General features: G+C 37.5%; 1 protein-coding gene across 2 annotated transcripts in view; it reads left to right on the forward strand.

Moving 5' to 3' along the window:
- AUH (AU RNA binding protein/enoyl-CoA hydratase) overlaps positions 1-25919 on the forward strand; it is a 111883-nt gene extending 85964 nt beyond the window's left edge. The window contains exons 5-8 of one of the 2 annotated variants that reach the window (XM_012726626.1): positions 12429-12616; positions 21711-21761; positions 22922-22969; positions 25324-25919. In XM_012726626.1, the coding sequence (XP_012582080.1) occupies positions 12429-12616; positions 21711-21761; positions 22922-22969; positions 25324-25401 (365 nt within the window). In that variant the 3' untranslated portion in view covers positions 25402-25919. The remainder of the gene's footprint in view (positions 1-12428; positions 12617-21710; positions 21762-22921; positions 22970-25323) is intronic. The other variant, XM_004684484.2, reaches the window with a different exon arrangement.
- Positions 25920-26178: the final 259 nt, after the last annotated feature.

The following is a 26178-nucleotide window of genomic DNA, read 5'->3' on the forward strand; positions in this document are numbered from 1 at the left end:
CCCCCCCATATTCCACTGGTCCCTCTCCCCGTTGCTCTGTCCCCCCCATATTCCACTGGTCCCTCTCCCCGTTGCTCTGTCCCCCCAACGCCTCCCTCTGGTAGCTTCAGTTCTACGCTTAGCTTTCTAGGGCTTGTTTTGGTTTAGTTCTTAGTTTGTTTGTCTGTATTTCACATGACACACACATGAGTTTTGTGTGTCTATTTCTTTCTCCTGACTTATTTTGTTTTACATAACCCCATTTATGAGGGGTAATTTTTATAAATTAGCCAGCTGAACATGAAAAGAGAGTAGGTGTGGGTGAAAATGTGTTGTTACATGATTTTTTTCTTGCTGATTTAGGAAGAATTTTTTTTTTTAATGGTATATGCTTTGTTTCAGGTGTAGGAAGAAGTTGCTTTCGACAGGTTTTCTATTTTTCTTGTAACTTAAGGTTTTGCAAAATTGACTGGATGCTGGATATATTATATAAAAATAATTTGTCTCCAGTAATTTAGAGTTGCTTCATCCTACTTTCCTAATATGAAACAGTTGTTGACTGTTCTCTAAATAACAAAATCTTTTTATGCTTTAGTTTCACAAAATATTTGGTGATTCTCCCAATAAGGAGAAATGCTAATGACTTCATTCAGGAGAGTAAAATGCCAGGAGGTGGCAACAGGCACAGCTGCCCAGGCGCCCTCATGCAGCTCCACATCCTGTGTGCCTCTGCTTTGTCCTACAGATGTAGTAGCCCTAAAATCATAGGCTGAGACAGGGGTGTGCTGGCATCACAGAGCAGACAGGGGAGGAAGATCTGCCCCCCAGATGGGAGGTGATCATCGAAATCAATTTCCTGGTGGGAATTTACTGCCATTTACTTTTGTTTTGAGGCTTTCAGTCCTTGTTTGCTGCCTCTTATACCAGACCAATAGGATTTCTAGTTCATTTTTCCTTTGGCTTCAGTTATCCACTTACATTCTTATTTTAACTAATTTCCCTAAGGTTTTCCCTACCAGAAAATAGCTTACTCAAGGAGTCTTGTGTTTGGTCACTTGTACAGAAAGGTAGTTTGTGGCAGGAGAAGCCATTGCCTGTGGACTCAGAAGGACCCACTGGTGTGCTGCTGGGCACAGGCTGGTGGCTCACCTCTCTGACTTAGAGTCTCTGACTTGTGACTGATCAGATGAGGGTAATAATAGTAGTGGCTTCGAAGGATCCCTATAAAAACTCTTAAGAAAAAATGACATAGTACTCAGCTTATCAATAACTGGTGATTATTTACATCAGTAAAGGTGCTCCTATGCCATGGACTCTTCTGTTTTCATCATGTGACCTGCTTTTAACAGGGAAAACTAAAAGTGTTCACATCTTTAGGCCCATTTTTAGGAACATCACATTTTTATGCATATTATCTATTCAAATTCCTCACTTGGTCTGACTCCACATGTTTTCAGGGCAGATACTTAGATATCTAGAAGATACCTAAAAGAGTGGCCACTATCACCTTAATAACTCCTTTATTAGACTCCTCATCTAATAAAAACTTCAAGGCCTGATATTAATGAAGTACTGTCACAGTCCATTCTTGTTGACACAGCCGAATCATTATGTTTTAGAAAGAATAGAAACACTTCTGAGGGGTGTCACAGTCTCTGCTTCTAATATAGGTGGCAGGCCTGTGTACTTTCTCCCATATTCCACACTCCTATCAAGAAATCTTCCAGTTTCTTCCGGATTTCTCCCTATTTCTTCCCTCCCATTATTTATTTATTTTTAATTAATGGTTGACACATTCTGTTTTTCTCTTCCTTGATTTTGAAAGAATGAAAGAATTTGAAGTTTGGAGAATTACTTTCTGAGTATGCTTGGGGTAGAGGTGGGGTATACTTTTTGAGTTTGTGTTGCTGCATCAGTCTGGGCTTCTAAAACATTTGTTCCCATGTGTGGTCCCTTCCCTTGTGGAGACTGGGCATACTGGATGGCTTCCCTCTCAGTATGTGTTCAGAGCGATGGAAAGCCACGGCTCAGGCAAGCTGTTGGACTATGGCCATGGTTTTATACATCCTGTCTTGAAATGCTGCCCTTGGAGGAAGCCTCCTACTGTGCCCAGGGCAGCCCTGTGGAATCTGTGGGAGGGACCAGAGGACCTGCAGGTAGTGTGTGAGGAAGTCGCCAGGGCCCTGAGCCCCGAGAGCCAGCTCCACTTTTCCTAGATGTCTCACCCACAGTAATGATGAGAGAATAAGTGTGTGATGTTTTGTACTACTGAGGTTGGGCTGATTCGTGGCACACATTAAATGAGTAACACCTTCCTTACAATTTAGTCACTAGTTGAGACAACTGTTTCTTCTCAAGACTACACAGTTTATGGCTTACCATAGTCACCCTCCACTGGGGCTAGGAACTAGACTCTGTTGCTATCTATAGATAGTAAGTGGATAAATTTGGTAAGTTATTTCAGTAATTATTTGATTTATTGAGTGGTAAACATGAAGTATTTTATTTGCAATACTGTATTAAGGAAAATCTTTAAAGTATGTCTTATTAGATACATGTATGTATTCATGTTTGTGTTCATTTGACCCACAGTTAAGCTATATATGTTTATAAGTAATCTCAAAAGGAGGACATTTTTACATAGGGATAATCACTGTGATAGATACGAATATGACTTTAAACTAGCTACACACATGTTATATATAACATACCACATTATCACTCTGAATAACAAGAGATTAAAGTAGAAAAGTTGTAACATACATAAAATAGTTATATTTGCAGTAACATGTTATGACATACAATTTTGATTATAGATAGGAAATATCTATTACTGAAGCATGGGAATTTGTCTGCTAAATGTATGCCAGTAAATTGAAATCAGAATACAGTAGGTTCCTTTGGAACCTTCTTCTAATTTTCTCTGAGCAATTAATAAATTAATTGGGTTGCTGGGAAAGAAGTGATGTATTCTTTTCTATTTTTCAAGCAAGAATGTAACATGACTTGCAACAACCCAGTAACTTCAAGCCAACCTGGGATAGGTCTGTGTTAAGGTGTTGGAAGGATCTTGCTTTCACTCTAGTTTGCTGTCTTGTTTCTGATGCAGCTGTATTTTAAGGACAGACTAATCATTTGGTTCTGAATGCCCCCCTTCTCATTTGGACAAGACAGAGGTAGTTACCTGAGCTATGTAGGCTATAGGTTCTTTTCCCCTCCCTGCTGAGTTGTGTCCCCTTGCCCACAGGTGATCTATGGGGAGACTTTGCACCTCAGCTGCACCTCTTAGGCTCTGCACATGTTGAAATGAACTGTAGGTTGTATCAGCGTCTTCAGTTTTGCAACAGAAGCAGTGTGACCAAAAAGGAGCTCGTGGGGGCTCTCAGGGGCAGGAAACTCTTAAAGAGGCTGTCCAGGAGGGCTGTTCTTTAACCACACGGCTATTTCAATTTAGATTTATTAAAATTAACTAAAATTAAAACTTCAGCCATGCTAGTCACTTTGAAGTGCTGTCCTCCGTAACCACATGTGGTGAGTTACTCCCAGACACAGACCATTTCCCCCGTCACAGAGTTCTGCCTGGTGGTACACTTAGCAGGCTTGTCTGGAACCTTTGCTTGACTTAATTAATGAACCCAACCATTTTCTTCCCTCTCAAGACCCAAGTTACGAGAGACAGGTTGGTCTGGCTACCCCTTGTGCTGGTTGGGAGAGGTGGTCTGGCAGAAGCCTTCACAGCCCCCTGGAACTACCAGGACAAAGTCCTGACTTCATCTCCCCACACTGCAAACTGGTGTTGGGTGGGTGTGGGTTGCCTGAGTGGGTGGGCTCCACAGTTATTAAAATAGATTTAAAGAGTAAGAGTTTATGTTTCATTGGTATATAAAAACATGCTCTTCAAAAGTTAAAAACAATTCTTCAGCAAATATTTGTTGTAAAAAGTATATGTAAACATTTAAAAAATCTGTATTTAACAAATAATGAATAAAACAGGCATATCTCTTTTGCTAATAATAAAGAGGCTAACAATTAAAAAAGGTTTCTATAATAAGTACGATTAAAAACTATCACTGAGGTTTTAATGTGTTGCCGGTCAGCGTAGTTTATTCTGTGAAGATAATTAAACCACCTTCTAATACTGCAACACAGAGCTCAACTTGCAAATTTCATGTAGGTTCTGCTGGATTTAGCCAGTTAAGTTTTCGCCTTACTTACTTCTCTCTTGTTTCAGTGTGTGTGTTCGTGTTCTCTCATTGCTTTACAATGTGCTAGATAGCCTCAGGGAATAGAAAGGATTGTAATACTTTAAACATTGGTCACAAATTGGGGATAAATATTTTTAAGGGTTTTGTAAGATTGTGGCACAATGAGGCTATAAATATGCCATACATGTTTATATCAGCATCCCTTTTTAACCCCGATTTGTCATTTTAAGTGTGAAGGGAGGTCAGTTTTATACCGTCCCAGATGCTCAAGAAAAATACTTGCCTCGAGCTCTCAATTGGAGTTCCACAGAAGTCAGTTACAATGGGCATTAAAATTCAGGGTTAACATTGTTTGCAATGTTTGTTTTGAATAATTCAAGGAAAATATAACCCTAAGCAAGGCTTTCTGTTTATGATGATTTCAAAGATTAAAAACTTACTGATCATCTTTGGAGGATGCTGGAGAACCACCTTGTTACTTTGAAAATTAGTAAATAAGGAGGAAACACACCATTTAAAAACTACATTTTTTAAATTCATTTTTATATTATCGATAGATCATGAGCTGAAGAAGATAGAAAATTGCGTTTTGAGTGTTTGTATCTTGTTATTTTGTCTGTGACTTCACACCCAGGTCCACTGCTATCTGTTTCCAAAGCTTGAATACCACAAAGAGAATGAGATCTGGCTGAGAACGAACCCAGGGCACCTGTGGTTGGGTTTGCTCACTACCAGCATGCTGCCGCTCGCTCCACCCTCTCATGTGGCCGTGGTGACTTTTCAGTGCACTGCCTGCCTCAACCTCAAGATTTTCCATTTGACCAGTGAGTGGACGTAATTGCATTCCAGGTCCAGTGCCACATAAAAGCAAATATAGTTCATGGCAGATAGATTCATTTTCTGCTCACAACTATACCCCCTGATGAATTTATTAAGTGTTAAATCATTAACTAGTGGTATTTAAGAGAAATGTTTTAAAAATCTGTTATTAATACTTGGGGAAATAAGTTGAAGCTTTTGGACAAACTAAGAATTTCTTCCAATTAAAATAATAGATTCCTAGTACTCTAATATTTGCTGTTTGACATATTTAAAAATACAGACAATCTGTTCCAGGAACTGTGATAAATACTTTTGTACATTATCTCAGATTGTCTGTGTAACTCAATTTCAGTTCTTTGTCTGTGATGGTACTTCAAAGTCTGTTCCTTGTCCCCACCTTAATTCAGTATAGTAATGATTTCCCCCTAAACTTGAGCATCATCAAAACTCCTCCATTGCAAGTCCAGACGACTACATCTCACTGTGCAGTCTGCTAACCTTCTACTTTCTTGGGTCCTCATTGAATCATCAAGTCCACAGCCACTTTCACTCTCAGTCACATTTCTCCTTTCCATCCAGTCTAGAGCTCCTGGTCTCCTCTGATAATGACCTTATAAGTGATCTTTTAGGTAGCTTGTACCATCCTCATTGGGGAACTGTGAAGGCAAAGTGAGAGAATGATTATATTGGAAGTGCCAGCTCACGTGGCATTGCAGAGTATCTGCACAGGAATGTCAGCTAGCGCTATTGCTGGGCTCCACTCTGCCCCTTCTTATACTTGTCTAGCAAAGGGTCCAGGTCATCTGCCTACTCTGTACCTTTCCCTGCTGGGGAAAAAGTGATAATTTATTTTATGACCACAGACCCCAAATCTGTAATTAATTGTGCCTAGCATCCTATCATATTTCTTAGTATGTTTGCTTTACATACTTTAAAATGTGTGCTCAGACCTCTTTTCTTCAGTCCATCTATACTCCCAGACATTTTGGGTACAAAAACTGCCAAGTCCATTTCAGACAGATTAAACAGTAGGCAAATACCATGTATTATCTCACTTCCAGAAGTGAGGCAGTTGCAGCATTGGCAGGTTCAGTAGTGCAGTGACATCTTCCTGCTGTGCCACTCACGGTTTCCTTCCCAACACTGTCATGTTTGCAAGGTGGTTGCCATTGCTCCAGCTGTCACATGTAACTATCACAGCATCCTGGAGAAAGATCTTACTTATTTCTGGGTGTTTATTTCAGTGAAGAAATTTTCTTCTGGAAGACACCCACAAACTTAGCGTCACTGGAGGAAGGCTGGGGCGAGTGGCAATGGCGGGGAGAGGTCTGAAAGCAGTGGGCTGCAGCTGAGCACAGCTGTCCTGTACATCTGCCACATCACTGCATTTAATTGATATTCTTGGGGTCTTAACTAACATACAAGCATTGACACCTAGGCATAAAGTTGTTGACACCTAATGAAGCCAGCACACCTTTGTTGCCTCCTGTCTTCCAGCTTCTACTCACACATTCAAGCTAAAAATCTAGACAGGAGATAGATTTCCTCTCTGCCTTCAAGACATGAGCTGAGATGCTTGTCTGTTTCACCTGTTTGTTGAGCACAACTTGCACAGATTAGATCATTCAACCAATAATTCTGGGTTGAACAAATGGATTTTATTTTTTTAACTTTTTGAGAGAAAAGCAAAACTTGTTATGTTACTGTATCTTTTTTATATTGGAAAACATGAAAGTTGTAGCTACCATGAGAAGGAAATTTATGGTAAGGTTTTCAGAATCAGTAGGTGCCTGGAGAACAAGACTGAGAGCACAGCCAGAGCCTCTAGCTCTGGGCCTAGACAGTGCGCACCATGGCAGGGGTCTGCTTTTTGCCAGCGCTGCACTGCATGTCTGCTCGGAACATCTCCATGTGTGAGGCCTCCTGGTTCTGGATGTCTTTCCAGCTGAGTTGGTATAGAGACAGAGAGGATCTGTCGGGGGAATCCTTTATTTTCCTCCACTACATATAACAAGACCGGGGTTTTCATAGGGGCAGTGGTTGCTGAGCAGACAGAACAAGACAGACGTAGAAAGCCCTGGGAACTTGTTTTGACATTTCTTTCCAAATAGTGCGAACATCTATCTCTGTCTGTCTTCTTAACTCATAAATGATCATTGACTCATAATGTCTTGTCTTATAATGATTGAAGGTTTTCCTCAAACCCAAGTCTTCTCTTGAAAAGGACAATACCACACAACTGTTTTCAGAAGATGCTTTTGAATGCTCAATGATTTCCTGTCATCCTCAGAGTAAACCCCCCAGGCCTTCCGGTCCCAGGAGACCCACAGAAACTGGGCCCCGATCTTCTCAGCTGCCACTGTGCCTTCCTGATCTATCCTCTAGTTCTCCCCATCTCCCTGTGCTCTCCTGTAGTCAGATGGGAGTCACAAAATAGTGTACCATGTGAGTCTCACTTCTCTGGTCTTGCACCAGTGTCATCTCAAGTTCCTCCTGTAAACAGTGCTCGATGCACACTCAGTCTCTACTCTCCTGTGCTCTGCTTATCCTGGGCTTTCCTGGGAAGTGTAAACTGCAGTAGGTATGACTTTGTTAATTTCATGGTGTTGGCTAAGTATTTGTTGAATGAATAAAACAATGCACTGGTATCTTGGAAATTAGTTCTAAATGGTCCCGAAAATAAGTATAAAGCATTTGGGGTGCATCTTCTGACTCTTCATTTAGTTATAAATATTCTGTTGCTGTATTTTAAATAACCATTACCACCTCTTGTTTTATAGCAGTGAGTCAGCAAACCTCATTTAATATCTTGATGTCTTGAATGGCAAGACATGTGGCAAGAACTTAGGTTCCACCTCAAGCCACTAAATTGGAATCTCCTTGTCAGAAGAGTTTAGGCAACAAGTTTTAGAAATCAGTTGAACATTTCCATACAAGAAGAGGGAGTATCAGCAGCTGAGATGCTTCCTTATCTTCATAGTCTAGTAACACAGATTCCTGCGTTGAGTTCTGCAGAAGTTTGTGTTTGCTCGTTACTCTGACACACAATCATGCGGATTCATGGAGCACCACAGAGTGCCCTTTTCTGGTAGGTGATGAAGTGACTCAGAGATGGTTGTATTTGTGTGTGTGTGTGTGTGTGTGTGTGTGTGAGAGAGAGAGAGAGAGAGAGAGAGAGAGAGAGCGCAAATTTTGCTCTAAATTTCCTGTTCCTGGAAACAGTTGAAGGTGCTAGATTTTGAGTAGGAGCCTTATGAGTCTCAGAGTTTCTCAGCTAGTGTTCTGTTTCTTGATTTTGGAGGAGTACTGCAGTATTGTCTCACATGAGGCATCCTTACTTGCTGATACTTTGATTCCCACTACAGTCCAAGAAGCAAGCCTTCCTGAAGCGCTGTAGAACATAGGAAGTGGCGTGGGGTGCTTGTTTTAGTGGGTGGCTCTTTGTCTCCCTGTACTGTGGTCTTCGAAACTGCTATAACACTCTAGTCCTACTGCAATGTCATATTGCCTACATACTGCAGAACATTTTTAGAACTTAGCAAGACAAAATGGAAGAAAGTGGGTTTTACTTATCAGCTGCCCCCAGCTGCTCTCTGGACTAGCACATAGTTATATTTTGTGTCTATTTATATATGCCATGCACATACCTTTTGTTTTGCAAAGTAAGCTTAAGATATGCATTCATTTTGCAAATTGTTCTTCACTTTCTGAAGACATAACAGATAAAAATCAGGCAGAGGTGGGTTTGAACCCTACTTCTCCAACTTAATCTTCTGTCTTTAGATAAGTTCTAAAAACTCTGAGCCTCAGTTTCCTTTCTGGTAGAGTGACTTCCATGCCATCCCAGGGGCAATTGTGTAGCGCATGACTGGACTCGAAGTGAGGGCTCATGTTGAAATTTGGGGTAGGTGAATTTGAATGGAGTCTTAAATGTGTTGGGGCTGCTGTCAGAGTGAAACCACATTAATTCCTTTTGGGACAACCCTATTTTTAATTTTACGGCTTAATTTTGTCAATCCCAGGACTTTATGTAGAGTTTTATCTGGAATGATCCTGAACTCTAATGATGAAGTGAACTATGCAGACTGTGTAATCTAGTAAAGCAAGCCTGATGTAAGAAAATACAGACTGTTTTTACCTTAAACATAAGCTATTGAAATTTATTATCTCTAATACTCTGTATTTGAATCTTAAAACCTGAGTCCTTTTCTTCCACTCTAGGCCAAGTGATAGAGTTTATTTCTCAGGTAAGGTAAACCTGATTCACTAAATCTGATTCTCCTAACTGCAGTCGTGTTAATTTTTAAATTCACAGTGGAAAGTAGCTGTTCATAAGCAAATACTTTCAAACTGGAATAGAATGTTGGCATGATACTTTTCTATTTAAGGTGGTAACTATTTCTGAGATATTTGTAAAATCTGAGATGTCACATCAATCACGTTAAATTTTTATTGCATTACACTACAGCTGAGTAACTTTCATTTGTACAGCTCTTTATTCACATGATGAATATTAATTTTAAAAAGGCAAACTAAAGTTGAAATCATGAGTTTTATTTGTCTAACAATGAAGGAGGGTAATTACCTGTAGTTCCACAAATGTAAAAATATAGTTCAGACCATCTGTCTTTGATTTCTGTGAAGTATTTGCAGCAAAGGAAATCGGGCCAGAAAATTTCTCAGCAAACTGATTTTCTAAAGGCAAAATTTCAATCAGAATAGATGAATTAAATCATTAATTATTATTGCTCTTTAAGAATATCCTTTCAAACAAATGGTGTTAAAAACTGAATTTCCACATGCAAAAGAATAAAATTTACCTCCTCTTACACTTTAGGTAGAAATTACCTAGAGTGACCAAAAATCAGTGCCTAAGATTCTTAGAAGACAGTGGAAAAACTTTATGACATTGGACTTGATGGTGATTTCTTGGATTTAACACCAAAAAGTAGGGAAAAAGAGAAAAAAATCAACATTTTAAATGTTTTGTGCATCAAAAGGATACTATCAGCAGTATAAAATGGCAGTTATAAAATGAAAGAAAATATTTCAAATCACGATAAAGAATTACCATCCAGAATATGGACTCCTATTAACAACTAACATTCAGACATACACAAAGGAAATGGACTTTTCTCCAAATGACCATAAGCACTTGAAAATATTCTCAACATCACTAGTTGTTGGGGGAAATCAAATGAAAGCCTTAATGAGATACCACTTTATATCCATTAAGATGGCTGCACATCTAGGGATTAGCAGGTGTTGGTGAGAATTTGGGGAAATTAAAACTCTGTAGTCTGCTGATGAGAATGTAAAATGGTGTAGCTGCTGTGGAAAACAGTATGGGGAATCCTCACAAGACATACAATAACCATAGAATTTGCTATATGATCTAGCAATTCCAGCTCTGGGTTTCTACCCTCAACAGTTGCAAAAGGGGCATACAGAGATAGAATATGTATACGCATATTCTTAAGCAGCATTATTTCCAGTAGCTAAAAGATAGCAGCAGCCCAAATGTCTGTCCATCAGTAGATGAGTGGATATACAAAATGTGGTGTAAGGTGGAAGATTATTCAGTCTTACAAAGGAGGGAAATTGTGGTATTCTCTACAACATACAACATGAATGAACCTGAAGATGTGCTCAATGAAATAAACCAGTCACGAAAGGATAAAGTCTTTTGATTATACTTATGTGAGGTTCTTAAAGGCCAGTCTTAGGTAGTTTGAGTTGTGGAGCCAAGTTGAAGGATTTTCCTCAAATCCTGTAATTCATTATTTTTTTTTTAACAGAGCACAGGCCACCTTCAGCACCTGCTTCATGCTGTGTTCTCTAAAAGCTGTTCACTCTATCACCCAGCTTGTGGAGCATGGTGTGAAGTTTCATAACTAACTGCTCCTTCATTCATTAAGTTTTTATCAAGTCCTCATTTCTGAAGACTGATACTGTGCGTGATAGGATGAATGGACTTAAGCTTTATGGACTTGGAAAACATATCTGTTCATTACAGAGTATGATCACCGAGGGTATGTGTGTTAAACTTGACCGATATGCATTAAACTTTTCACAATACAAAAGTTATTTCCTAATGTGCTTATTTTTAATACAGTACCACAAATTCTTTGATCTCATAAAAGTTTTCATGAGCTACGTGAATAAATAGAGCTACTGTGGTAAAAATTACTTATATGTGTCCTAATCAACTGTCATTATGTTAGGTCAAACGTGTTAATCCCTTTTTAATTCATTGAGGTTCTTTTTGTTTCCATCACTTCATATTTTCTAAATACTGGTTATGGTGCTTGATATGGTTGCCTAGTTATAGTGCCTTAAGCTTTGTCTTTCCAATGCAGAATTACTTTGGAAAGAAAATAGACTTTCTTATATCTTGCTATCTCATTTTTTTCTTTAATTTTCCCACTTTTGATAGACATGTGGAAACAAAAGAATTTTACTTTCCTTTTAAACTTATTTAACAGTTAAAGTTCTTAATTGATAGAGCATTATTTAGTAGTGGTGGAATATGTGGCAGAGTACAGTGCAACTGTAGAAAGTGGCTTTTGTATGAAACAACGCACTCTCTTTTTAAGTGTTGGTAATGAATACAGAAGAAAAATGTTTATGCTTTCTGAGCCAAACACACAGAGTGAGCTTGTTGGGATAGCAGGCCACCAACTTGTTTTTCTTCCCCTGAACCCTAGCAGCCAGCTGCTTCTCTAGCCTTTTGCAACACAGGAACCATTTTAATGGAAAGATTTAGATAAATCCTAATGTTACAGCCATTTCCTCTTCTTACTGGTAGAAATCGAAGCTAGTGCTCCACTACCTGCTTTTACCAACGTCATCATTTTATCAGACTCAGCATTGAAAGATGTCATAGAAAATGGATCTAGTAGAATAATTTATTGAAGGACCATTAGTACTTGCACTAAAAGAATAAAGACTATCAGGACATAGCCTTTTTCATGAGTAATTTTCTGTTTATTAAACTTAGTTTACAATTCATTTATCATAAATGCGTCTATGTACTGATTTCTCAGATTTTGATAAACTTTAAGCTAAAAGAAGGATACCACGCTTGGTGTATGGGTAAATGGGCTAATGGGCAGTACAGCTTGCCCAGCACTCAGCCTCTCCTGATGCAGATTGTGTATTGGGTTAATGAACATACCTGCTATGTCACATGAGTATTCAGGGCAAAATCACTTACTGATGTAAGATTCTCAAGTTATTAATCTTATAAATGAATTAAGAAATCAGATTTTGCTTGGAAGTGGTTTTCTAGCTACTAATTTTGCTATACAAATTTTTGGACCTGGTTAATTTTTTGTAAGTGAAGAAATGAAATACGGAAACATTAAAACTATTGGACATCAGGTCATCATGTGTTTTCTTTCTCTCTCATCTGATCTGCAGGGGGAACACAGCGACTGCCACGTGCCATTGGGATGTCCCTAGCCAAAGAGCTCATCTTCTCTGCACGTGTGCTCGATGGCCAAGAGGCCAAGGAAGTGGGCTTGATCAGCCACGTTCTAGAACAGAACCAGAATGGCGATGCTGCCTACAGAAAGGCTTTGGACCTCGCCAGAGAGTTTTTACCTCAGGTATTATTGACTCACTTCTTTGTTTTCCTTTTTTGCTTCCAAGTAGAGAAGTATATAGTGACTGTAAAACTAGAAATTAGCTATTCACATAGGCACATAAAAAGCCTTCAGGATGAAAATCCAGATAATCTGAGGGCCAAGTAGTAGCCTGACTTTGATAGCATTATGTGAGTGTTACTTGGAACAGAACATACAGCAATTTAAGTTGTCAACTGATCTCTTTCACTTGAGTCAGTGTGTGGAGAGAAACAGCACTGGACATTTGTCATCTCTATCACCCCACATTCAAGCACACTTTCTAATAAGACAACCATGGTCTTAAGTGTGCTTTCCTTGCAGTAGCATCATTTAGGATAAGTGGAAACAGACATTTGTCTCATTATGTTTTATGATGATGTAGGTGTTGTTTAACTTCTTTCTATGTAATATATTTCCTCACATTTATCCTTCAAAAAATCTGAAACTCATTATATATTTATTCCCACACAACTTCCTTATTAATAATAATAGCGCCTCAGGACTCCTATTTTATATTTTTTAGTGGTAAAATATTTTTATTTATTTGTTAAAATAATTTATTTTTTTCCTAGTTTTTTTTTTTTTTTCCTAGTTTATTATTACATCATTTTGTGCCTTTTTTTCCATCTCAGTTGTACTCCCCTTGGGCTTCCCATCACCAAATCACCCGTGTGCCATCATCATGGTCTGGTACATTTACCACCCCCCACTGTTTTTGAAAATAATTTATTTTTATGTATTTTTACATCATCATTGTTCATTTTTGTGCGGTATATGCGTTTTCCTCTCAGATGTAGTCCCCATACAATTCCCACCACCAATTCACCTGTGCGCCATTGATTGCCATGGTCTCCTGTGCTCTTCCCTCCCTTGTTCTGATTCCTTTCCCTCCTTCTCCCCTGTAGATTGTCTCTGATTTATAGTTACCAGGGTATTTTTTGTTGTTGTTATTATTTTTTCCCTTTATCCCTTATTTGATTCTCCTATATACTTCCTATAAATGAAACTATCTGGATACTTTTCTTTTTCCTTCTTACTTATTTCATTAAGCATAATCCTTTCTACCTCTGTCCACATTGCTGCAAATGGCATGTGATTATCTATTTTGATTGCTGAATAGTATTCCACTGTGTAGATGTATCACATCTTCTTGACCCAGCTATCTATTTTTGGGTGTTTGGGTTGTTTCTATGTCTTACCTATTATAGATGGTGCTGCAGTAAACATGGGGGTGCAGGTATCCTTTGAATTAATGTTTTTGTGTCTTTTGGGCCGGGTCATATGGAAGCTCCCTTTTTAGCAGTTTGAGAAACCTCCAAACAGCTTTACATTGTGATTGTACTAGTTTGCATTTCCACTGGCAGTGTGGGAGAGTTCCTTTTTCTCTACATCCCCGCCAACATTTGTTATTGCTAGTTTTTTTAATGTGTGTTATTTTCACTGTTTTTTTTTTTTTAATATGTGGTGTCTCATTGTGGTTTTGATTTGCATTTCCCTGATTATCAGGATGTTAAAAATCTTTTCATATACCTGTTGGCCATTTACATTTCCTCTTTGGAGAAGTGTCTTTTTAGCTCTTTGGTCCAGTTTTTGACTGGACTGTTTTTTATTGGGTTGCATCAACTCTCTGTAGAGCTTTGTGATCAGTCCCTTATCAGTTGTTGGCATACAAAAATTGTTAGTAGAGCGTCTCTTTTTAGTAGAGCGTCTCTTTGTTTCGGCTAATGTCTCTGGCTGTACAGAAGCTTTTACATTTTTTTAACGATTTATTTAGTTATTCATATAGAACTGGGATATAGGCTAGAGGTGCAGGAGGGTGAGAGGATCCACCAGAGAGAGTGGGGAGCAGAACAGGCTGATGTACTGAAATACACTGCTGAGGGGAGCAGCGGGCGAGACAGGAGGGGCCTGCCACTCCATGTAGGTTCACCTCTCTGGCCTGGGGATCAGACTCATGCTGCAATAGCTGCAGACAGCTCTATGATGTTGTACTTTAACCTATTGTGCCCCAGAAGCTTTTAAATTTGATGTAGTCCCATCTATGTACCTTTTCCTTCACTTTCTTTGTCCTGGGAGATGAAGACTCCTCTGTTTTAAGGTTTTCTTTATTGTTTCAGGTATATTTTTCAACTATCCCTTTCTTCTGAAATTATAGGTTAAAGTATATTGGGAGGGGATTAAAAATAGCAGGATTTCCTCATTCATTATGCCTAACATTTTATTGGTAATATACCACATGTTTTTTGGGCTTTCATCTGCTGATGTACACTTAAATTGCTCCACATCATGGCTACTGTCATTAAGTCTACAGTGAACATAGGAGTGTATCTATTTCTTCAGTATCCTGTTTTCATATCCTTTGATTGCAAATCCAGAAGTAGATTGCTGTATCTTATGGCAGTTTTATTTTTAAAATTTTTAGGTACCTCCATGCTATTTCCCATAGTAATTTTCACACTTTTCATGGTCTGAAAAATCAAAAGAAGGAAGATATTTTATGGCACATGAAAATTACATTATAGAATTTATGTTTAAGGGTCCAAAAGTAGAGTTGTATTAGAACAGTCATGCCCATTTGTTCTTGTAGAGTGTGTGACTACTTTTGGGCTGGCACTGCAAGGTTGAGCAGTTGTGATGATAACATCCACAGAGTTTTAAAATATTTATGATCTACAGCCCTTTAAGAAAAAGGTACTACTAACTCACTTCTTTGTTTTCCTTTTTTGCTTCCAAGTAGAGAAGTATATAGTGTCTGTAAAACTAGAAATTAAGTAGTCACATAGGCACATAAAAAGCCTTCAGGATGAAAATCCAGATAATCTGAGGGCCAGTTAGTCATTGGGCTAGGAGGTAGAAGGCTAAAATTGACCATGAATTAAGGCAGAAGTGAAAATACTCACTTGATTATACAAGCATCTGTAAATAAAACCAAACTGTCATCTTAGGATATAAAGTACTTCAGACGCGATCCAGGTCACAAAGTGATAGATGGCTGCTGACACAGTTGCTTTTGATTTGATGCCTTTTCTTTCCTTGTCCTTATTTTCCTCACTCCCTTTGCTTCTTTTGTGTGATTTTATAATGGGAAAGGTCTGTGGAAAATACCAGGTGGCCAAGAATGACTTTCGTGGAGTTCTAGCCCCTTAGCATCTGCATTTTTTAAGTAATGCACCCTCCCAAGGGCAGAGGATTCTGGCATTCTACCAGATGTACTTGTAGTCTCAATGAAACTATTCTTCATGCATGTTTTTCAGTATCTCTGAGAAAAGTTTTACCTAGAGATGTGCAGGTGTGGATTGAATATGCAGATGAATAATGGCCACTTGATAGAGGACAGTAGAATGCTGAGCCCAACAGAACACCTGACCCTCAGCAACAAATGTAAAAAGCTCTGCAAAACCTCTTTGACTCTCTGCCAGCCACAGTGATGGTGCCTAACTCCCTTGCTACATCAAGTTTTTAATTAATAGGCTTTTCTTTCATCATTTGGGTGGTTTTCATTTATTTCCACACAGGTAATCTCCTGGATTAAAAGATTTTAACTTGAGAGGGAAAATATTCTTTTGTTCTATTTTAATCCCTCATGGAGTTTAAAGTTTTGTGACCTAATCATTTCAGGAGTTAAAATAACTTACACGCTAACTTGGAGTCATTTAATTCCTATAGGATCTGTAACCTGTTTGGGGCCAGGGATCCTTTTGGCATTTATACCCAGAAAAATACATATTCCATTCGTATTTGTTTAGAGGTTTGCATCCAATTTCAAAAAGTATTCTTGGAGTTATTTGTTGCCAAACCTTAAGGCCCAAGTCTGCTGTGAGGTGCCTTGCCTTGACAACTGTCAAATGAAGCATCACAGTTCCATGGTTTCTGAAGCACATTACTGGTGTGGATACTGCCCACTCTGTCTCAACGAATATGTGAGCTATAATTTTCTGTAATTTATCTCTCATAGTGTAAGAGAGTCTTATACTGAATTTATATATAGAGAGAACACATAGAAAAGCTTTTTATTACTTTAAAAGAAGTAGAAAAAGGAAATTCACTGTAACTTTGGCATTAATATTTCCCCAAATTCCAGGGAAATTTCTGCCTAGAGAGATTTAAGGTACATGTAGTCAGGTGAAATCACAGCTTAACAAAATAACTGTTTTACAACAAAATGGCATAAAACTTTGGTGTCAGACCTCCTCTACCAGAAATGTTGAAAGAGCGCTCTTAACTGAATCAAAGAGAAAATTCACAAAATTTGAACAAAGAAATAAATAGAACCAGAAAAATAGCAGTTACAGGTCCTAATATCTGTACTCACCCTAAATGTAAATGTACTAAACTCATCAGTTAGAAGGCAAGAAAACAAAACTCAACTATGTTGTTGCCAGGAAACCTATCGAAGCCCAAAAGATAAACATAGTCTTAAGGCAGATGGTGGGGAAACAATCATACCGCAAGTGGAACCCTAAAAAGAGCTGGGACCACCACACTTGTGTCAATACAATAGACTTTTAACGAAAAAAAAGGATAAAAAGAGATAGAGATGGACAGTATATGATGATTAAAGTATCAGTACATCAGAAAGACATAATACTCATCACATATATGTCACATGTGCATCAAAATATGTAAAACTAAATATTACATATCAAAATGTGTAAAGCAACTATTGACAAACCCAGATAGTCATTGACATAGTAGTAGAAGGACTGCAACACTCCCCTTTCATCAGTGAACAGATAGACCAGGTAGAAAATAAATAAGAGAGCAGTAGCATTAAGTGAGGAATTAGGCCGCATGGTTTAATAAATTATATGTTGGGCATTGCACCCTAAAAGCAGAAAATACACATTCTGTTCAGGTACACATGGAACATTCTCAAGGATAAACCACGTAAACAAGTGTCAATATATTCAGGAAGTTTTAAAATACATCAGGTAGCTTCCTTGATCACAGTGTTACCAAACTAGAAATCAGCCACAAAATAAAGTGGGGAAACTCAAAATATGTGGGGAATGAGCAGCATATTACTGAATGACTGTTGGAATAATGAGGAAATCAAAGGAGAAATTAAGAACTACCTGAGGCAAATGAAAACAAGTTACCAGACTCTTGGGAGACAGCAAAAGCAGCACCGAGAGGACAGTATTTAACAGCACAGGAAGCAACCAGGATGATTCAAATAATCTAACCTTACACCTTAGTGAACTAGTAAAAGAAGAGTAGACAAAGCCAAAGGCAGCAGAAGAGAGGAAATAATAAAAATTAGAGTGGAAATAAATGAAAAATAAAATAGAAATAAAAAAGTCCAAAAGATCAACAAAATAAAAAACTAGTTCTTTGAAAAAATTAAATGGACAAAGTCCTGGTGAGTAAGAAAAAAAGGTAGACTCAGAAACAAAAATGAAGTTATGTTGGACAGGTCAAAAATACAGAGGATAATTAGCCTACCATATGAACATCTTTATAACAATGAACTGAATAGAAGAAACAGACCAATTCTTAGAAATAAACAACCAAGAATCAGGAAGAAATAGAAAACCTCAGCAGACTAATTACAAGCATGGGCATTGAAACAATGGTCAAAAGTCTCCTAAAAAAATGAAACCCAGGACCAGATTGTTTCATTAGTAAGTTCTATCAACCTTTCAAAGACTAACTAGACTTACCCGCAGACACTTCCAAACATTGAGGAAGAAGATTGTTTCCAAACATACTTTATGAGGTTAATATTACTCCACATCAATACCACACAGACATCACAAAAACAAATTTTAAACAATCAGAAAACTGCAAGCCAATGTCCCTAATGAACACAGATGTAAACATCCTCAACAAAAGTCCTAGCAAACCAAATTCAGTAATACATTAAAAGGATTGCACATCGTGCTCAGGTGGGATTTATCTCAATGAGGGAAGGATGGTGCAATATGTGTTAATCAGTATAATTCACCACATCCATAAAATAGAAGATAAAAGTCTTAAGATCATATTAATAGATACAGAGATACCATTTCACAGGATTCAGCATTCGTTTATGATGAAACTCTCAGTAAAAGAAGGATAGAAGGAACATAACCTCAGTATAAGAAGGGCCATATATAGCAAACCCTCAACTAACAAAATACTAAATAGTGAAAAATGTAAAGTTTATCCTCAAAGCTCAGATACAAAGATGTCCATTTTCATTACTACCATTCAACATAGTATTGGATTCCTGACTAGAACACTTAGACAGGAAGATAATATAAAAGAAATCCAAGTTGGAAAGAAGTAAAACTGTGATTTGCACATCTGATTATTATATACAATGAAAACTCCAGTAAAAAAACTATTAGAAAAAATAAATAAGTACAGTGACATGATGGGCTGCAAAATCAGCATACAAAAATTGATTGCATTACTATATACAATGCCAACAGTGAACTAGAAGAGTATAAAATCAGGAAAACAATGTATAATGGTATCACAAAGAATTAAGTACCTCATGGAAATAGAAGACCTCTACAATGGAAACTGAAAGATATTATTGAAAGACACAGACGACAAAGAAATGGAAAGATACTACTGCATTGGAAAAATTACAGATTCAATGTAATCCTTATCAAGGTTTCCATGAAGTTCTTTGAAGAAATAGGACAAATATTACTAGAATTCATTTTTTTGTTTAATTTCTCAAAAGACCCCAAATAATTAAAGCAATTCTGTCAAAAAAAGGTTTATAACATTCCCAGACATTAAACTATACTACAAAGCTATAATAAAAGCATGATTATGAATTAAGAACACAAAAGAAAGCAAAAGAATAGAATTGCGAACCCAGAAATAAGCCCACACTTATATGGGCGAATACTTTATGATAAAAGTGTCAGGTTATACAATAGAAAAAGGAGTCAAGTCATATACGTGTTCAAGAGCAAATAGTGTTGGCAAAATTGGACTGCCACATGCAGAAGAATGGAACTACCACTATATTACACATACACAGAAGTTAAACAAAAAATTGGATATAATGCCTAAAACCATAGAAAAATAGAAGAAAATATATTCAAAACTACAAAATTCATTTTAAGGATATCTTTAGAAACAACTCGAATGACAAAGGAAACAAAAGCAAAAGCAAATGGGACTACATCATAGTAAAAACTGCATAGCAAAAGAAACTACCATTACAACAAAAACTCACTCTACTGAGTGGGAAAACAATATTTGTAAATCATACATCTGACAAGGAGCTAATATCCAATATACACAGAAATCTCATACAAAAAGAAAACAGATAACCCAATCAAAACATGGGCAGAAGAGTTGGCCAACAGGCATACAAAAACATATTCATCATCACTTATTATCAGGGAAATGCAAATCAAAACCACAATGAGATAACCACCTCCCACCCATGAGAATGGCTCATATAAAAAAGACAAGAAGTAACAAGTGTTAGTGAGGGCGTACAAAAAAAGCAGCTTTTATACACTTAGTACAAATGCAGTCTTTCCAGCCCTTATGGAAAGCAGATGGAAATTGGTTTCTTGAAACAGGAAAATAGATTACCATAGGATACATCAGTCCCTCTTGTACTTATTTACCCAAAGGATCTAAAACACTAACTCAAAGGGATATATGCATGCCTGTGTTCATTGCAGCACTGTTTACAGTAGCCAAAATATGGAAAGAATCTAAGATTCAAAGACAGATGAGTGGGTTGAGGAGATATGGTACATATGTACAAAGGAATACCACTCACTTATGAAAAAGGATTAACCTTGCCATTTGCAACAAGATTAATATAACAAATATATACAGAAGTTACAAAGTGAACTTTAAGGTACTTTATTTTTATAGTTTTCATACTGTCATTGAATGATTACTCTTCAAAAAAACCTAGAAAGCTTCCATAAAATGAATATACATAAGACTAGGTCTTATGTCTTAGAAGAGAAGCTTATTGAACCATGCATTGTATCTAATAGCATTTTCATTTTTCCAGTGTGCTAAATAAAACTTGCTGCTCAAGGTGTGGTTTATGCACTGGCCACTGGGTGTCCTGGTTAGTGTGTAAGCAGAGTTCCAGGCCTCCCTCAGATCCCTGAATCTTCATCTACATTTTCACCAGGAACTTGGAGACTTGGGTGTATATGGAAGTGTTACAGGCATATTCTCTGGATCAGCTGATGATCAAGAGATTTTCACACAAGAGAGCATTGTTTAAAAGAGAATGGTAGAATTAAAACTAAGACATTTGTCTAAGAAAATTGTAGAATTGCCTCTCTATCAAAGATGGTTCAACATGGGACTCAAGGAAGCACACTTAAATAATTTCAAGTTGAGCATTGAAACTCTGAAAGGAAAAATGACATTTTTCTATTTGATCATACATATGTATTCATTCAGCTATTGCCCATTAGAATCTAACTCGCATTTTAATCCAAAAGACATTTTAAAATATGCTTTGATTTCTAATTCATCACACAAACAATTTTTAAAACATGGTCAAATAACTGAATTCCTTCAGTTGAATTGTGGCTTTTGAAGACAGACATAATATTTTACTTCTGATAGAGGACACTCAGATTTTCCTTCAGTGACCCTCACACAACCGGCAGGACTAAGTTAGATTTTAAACATCTGTGTGATATGGGAACACTTCCAGAAGATACATTATTAAACGTGACCATCGAGGAGAGATTCATATCTGAAGCCCATGTTCATCAGTAATGTCAGCCTCATTTGTACCCCAGCCTTGTGTTATACCAATAATGGGGGGTGGTATTAGTGCCAAGTACTTTGTCTCCTTTTCCCTACTTCTGTGGAGATATGGTGAAGAAAGCAAGCCCTCTACTAGGCACATTTCACCTGCTCACCTTTAAGCATCTACATTTGCCAGCATAGCTTCCATGGACTCAGTCACTTACTGATGTGAGAGAGAGACCTTAAAGACTCCTAAAAGAAAGTTTCCATCACAGTTATTATTGCTTCTATGCCATGGATCCAAGAATGGGAGTTTCTGAATTTCACTGAGCTGTAAAACATAATTGACATAAGTAATAATTGAAATCTGTTTCTTTAATTTGAATTTTAGGGACCTGTTGCAATGAGAGTGGCAAAATTAGCAATTAATCAAGGGATGGAGGTGAGTGCCTTAATGTTTAAAGTTATTGATGGAATTGGGAGCTTAAGTTTAAGTTGGCAATATGTAGAGTCTATGATAATCTACCTTTTTTTCTTATGTTCTGTAATGTGATTATTTCAATGCTACTATAACTGAATGCTGCAGAGTTGCTTTTACAATCATAACATCATTGATTTCATTCTGCTTATAGTTGTTGACTCAATATCATAATTACAGAATTTGGTCATTTCTCTCATTCTTTATAAACATAATTATACTTATCATTTTTGCCATTGAGTTACTAGATTTTTTTTAGCTGGTATTTCATAGAAAACCAAAAGTAAAAAGAAAAAAACACATTAAGTGTGAACTCAGCACCAACATCATCTTAGAGAAAATTAAGAGAACAGCTCTTCTCTGAGCTTAGCCCAGGTCTCCACCTTTATCTTCTGCAGATGCTTTCTGTGTGGAGACATGTGAACAAGGCAAGTCAGTAGGGTGTGCTGAGGTTACTTGGACTGTGTCTTCATAGGGTCAGGCCAGGGGAAGGGAAGGCAGAACACAGTAGCAATGTAAGCACTCTGTTGCATTGGACTTGTAATTTTGGTTAAGTTATGGGAATTTTGAGGAAAGATACTTCTTTCTTACAGGCCTAGAGCCACTGTATCTTTTTGGGCTTCATAGCATTAAAAAGAGAGAGACTGAATTTGTTAGCAGTAAATGCAGTTTTTTAAATTTACAGGTTTTGGTTTTGAAAATTCTTACAAATACCTTATATGGTTCTTACGTGTTACAGTCTATAATATACATATACAATATATATAATACAATGTGTGATATTAAGTACTTTGTAACATCTTGTGTATGTATGCATATATGTATATATATATATTATCAAATACTTTGTAAACCTTTTAATACATTTTATCATTCATTCTACCTTTACACTACTTGTACTTGGTAAGTATCTAGCTCCCTCTTGCTCACAGCGAGGTTACCTAATTTCCTGATAATTTTGCTGATGATGGAGGTAGAAGTTAAATCCAGGCAGCCTGGTTTCAGGCGGGTCACACCCTTGATTTTGTTGGACCAACTCCGGGGTTATTAAGTTTGAATTTATATTGAGTATACCATATTTTAACAATCATTCCTACTGAAATGAATTCTGTTTTTATCCTCAGGTGGACTTAGTAACAGGGCTAGCCATAGAAGAAGCATGTTATGCTCAGGTATGTATGACAGCCACAGACGCAATGATGACACCTCCTTCCAGGTGATGTCTGTTACCAGTTCCTATGACAGATCAGTTCCACAGACTAGTGACTCTGGCCTGCGTAATTTAGAAGGCTCTGAAGTAATCGAGTCCCGTTTGTGTGGTAGCTGTTTTCTGGGCTCGGGCGTATTTTGGGTGTGGTGTGGGTGTGGGCCCTCCGGCGGCCCAGGGTGGGAGGAAGGCAGCGGCTCCGTGCCTGCCTGCAGCCCTCGCTGTGAGCAGCTGCCAGTCTGCCGAGCTTCCACTAAATTTCACTGGTTCAAGTCACCCAGTTTTCTTTCTGTGTACAAATGAGTAGGGTTTTTTTTGTTTTTTTTGTTTTTTTTTTTTAGAAAAGGAAGTTGTCTTCCTTCCTTCCTTCCTTCTCTTTTTACCTCCCCGTCTCTCTTTCCTTAAAGAAACAACTTTGTTTTAGGGCATTTGAGGTAGCAAAGGACTTTTATCTTACTATTTCTGAAAATTAGACACTGGTCCCATTTAAGCATGGCCACTTTTAAATTAACGACACTGTCTAGTGTTACTAAATGCCTGGTTTGCATTTATAAAGCACCACCTTTCATGAGTAAATTATAAACCTTTATAAATGAACAGCTTTGCTTTCAGATTCTGAAGCAAATTTTTAAAAGCGTATTGAGGTATTAATGTCAAATAACAGAAATCATAACAAGTAGTATGTTAGATCACAATAACATTTAATTAGAATTCAATAATAGAAAGGTGTGTAGAAAATGTCAAAATATTGGGAGATTAAATAACACACTTCTTACTTAAAAAAATGTATATATCAACAAGTCTTAAGTAGAATTAAAAATATTTTGAACTCAATGAAAATGAAAATGCAGCATCTGAGCTTATTTGTGGGAGTGCATCTAAAGTAGTGTTGAGAAACTTATAGCATCCCTTGCATATATTATAAAGAAGAAAAATACAAAAATCGGTAAGTTTCTACTTTATGTAAAGTTGAAAAAGAAAAAAAGAGAGCAAATGAATTCCACATTAAGAAGAGAACAATTAATGAAACAAAGTTGGTTCTTGTAAAGATCTATCAAATTCACAAACTTCTAGCCAGGTTAGCCAAGGCGAATATGGCAAATACTGGGCAGGTGCAAGAGGGGCAGTCACCGCCTCTCTCGGGGACATGGAACTTCTGCGAGATAACACAGAGCATCGCAGTGGCCCTGGGACTGGCAGTGTCTTTTTAGATAGGCACTAAAAGCATAATCCGTAAAAGAAAAAATTATAGGTTTGACTTCATTAAAAGTAACTCTTCAAAGACTCTGAACAGAAAAAAAGACAAGCTACAGACTAGGAGAAAATCTTTGCAAACCATCTGTCTGCTAAAGAAGGGACTTGTTTCCAAAGTATAAAAATGACTTAAAACTGGACAATAAGAAGTGGGTCATAGATAAGAATAGACACCTCACCAAAGTGTCAAAAAGAGAGCAACATCCTGTGTCATTAAGGAAAGCAAATACAACGAGTTACTGCAATTTGGCCATTTTTTATAAAACTAAATAAAATAATAATAGCAATCATGCTATTATGAACTAACTGAATAAATTGAAAGGAATGCCCACACACAAAAAATTGCAGGTCAGTGTTTATAGCAACTTTATTTGTAATGACCAAACTTGGAAGCAGACAAGATGTCTCTCAGGAGATAAATGGACAAATAAATTTTGATATATTGAGACATTTCAGGAAATGATAAGGAAATGAGCTATCACGCTAAGACAAGACATGAAGGAACCTTAAATGCGTATTGCTAAGGGAAGGCTTCAGACTGGAAGGTGATGCACTTTATGATTCCAGCTAGAACAAGGGGCAGCAGGGATGAAGAGGCGGGGCACAGGGGTGTTTAGGACAGTGACGCTAATCTGTTTGCTCCTGTATTGATGAATACGTGATGTTCTGCACATCAAAACCCACAGAACATACCACACAGTGAACCCTTTTGCAATATGGGCTTAGATTAATGCATCATTTGTGACATTTGTACCACATTAATGCAAGGTGTTAATAAAAGGGGGTTTAGGGTGTGGGAGGCTTGAAGAGTACATGGGACTCTACTTTTTGTACTTAATTTATTTGTCAGCTTAATGTGGCTTTAAAAACCTATTGTCTTTTAAAGAATGTTGGAAATGGGGAAGAGGTATTTGAAGTTATAATGAAATTTAGTTCCAGAATTTTAATATGACTAATATATTTCAGCTTTTAGAGTGTGCTTTTTAATAGCTTTCTTAGATAACACTTGTTAAACTTTTGTTTTTTCTTTTGGATAAAAATAATGTAACATTTTGTTTCCCTTAGACTATTCCCACGAAAGACAGACTTGAAGGTCTTCTTGCTTTTAAAGAGAAAAGGCCCCCTCACTATAAAGGAGAGTAGAAGAAAGAGAAATTTTTGAAATGCCAGTGTAATAAATGTTATTCTGGAGGTATCTTTCAGATCCACTGTATGGTTCAGCACATGGAGTCCCAACGCCCACAGTGAAGAGCATATTCCTGGGGTGGGACACCCAGCACCCGGAATGGGCCCATGCCTGTACTCTGTTCCCATGTCTTGTTCTAGCCACTCACATTTATAATGCTCGTAGTGTGTCCTGTCAAAAAACAGGCCCACAAGTAGGTGTACATTTTTAAATATTTCCTGCATATGAAGCTTTCTGTTATTAATTTTTTTAATGTGAATAATTTATATATTGCACACTTTAGGAGAGAATAATATTGATTGTATGTCTATTGTGCTGCAATATAAAAATAAAGTTATTTCTATATACCAAAAATGTGACACCAAATAAAGTTTCTCTAAGGGATTATATGCACATGCACAGGGACACAAGCATACATCTCCAGTTGAAAAGGGAATTGGTATTTTGAGTGAAAATTACCAAATATTAATAAACTTAATGAAAACTTGAAAAGTTTTCTTGTACCCCATTTTTTGTGAATTGGGTAAATCAATGCCTGTTGAATCTCAGGAACCACCTTTCCATGCCATTTATCTCTGTCAGGTGACTTCTTCCAAGTCAGTCCTGGAATACAGCGTGGATGGCTGTGAATTAATCCAGTCATAGCTGGGACTGTGCCTCTGTAAGGCCACCGGAGGTCTTGACTGGTATCCTTTTGAGACCTGACAAGTGGCTGGTCCCTGACCCAACTCAGA

This window comes from Condylura cristata, unplaced genomic scaffold, assembly GCF_000260355.1.
Source record: "Condylura cristata isolate star-nosed mole 26May11 unplaced genomic scaffold, ConCri1.0 scaffold00017, whole genome shotgun sequence".
In the NCBI taxonomy this organism is placed as follows: Eukaryota; Metazoa; Chordata; class Mammalia; order Eulipotyphla; family Talpidae; genus Condylura; species Condylura cristata.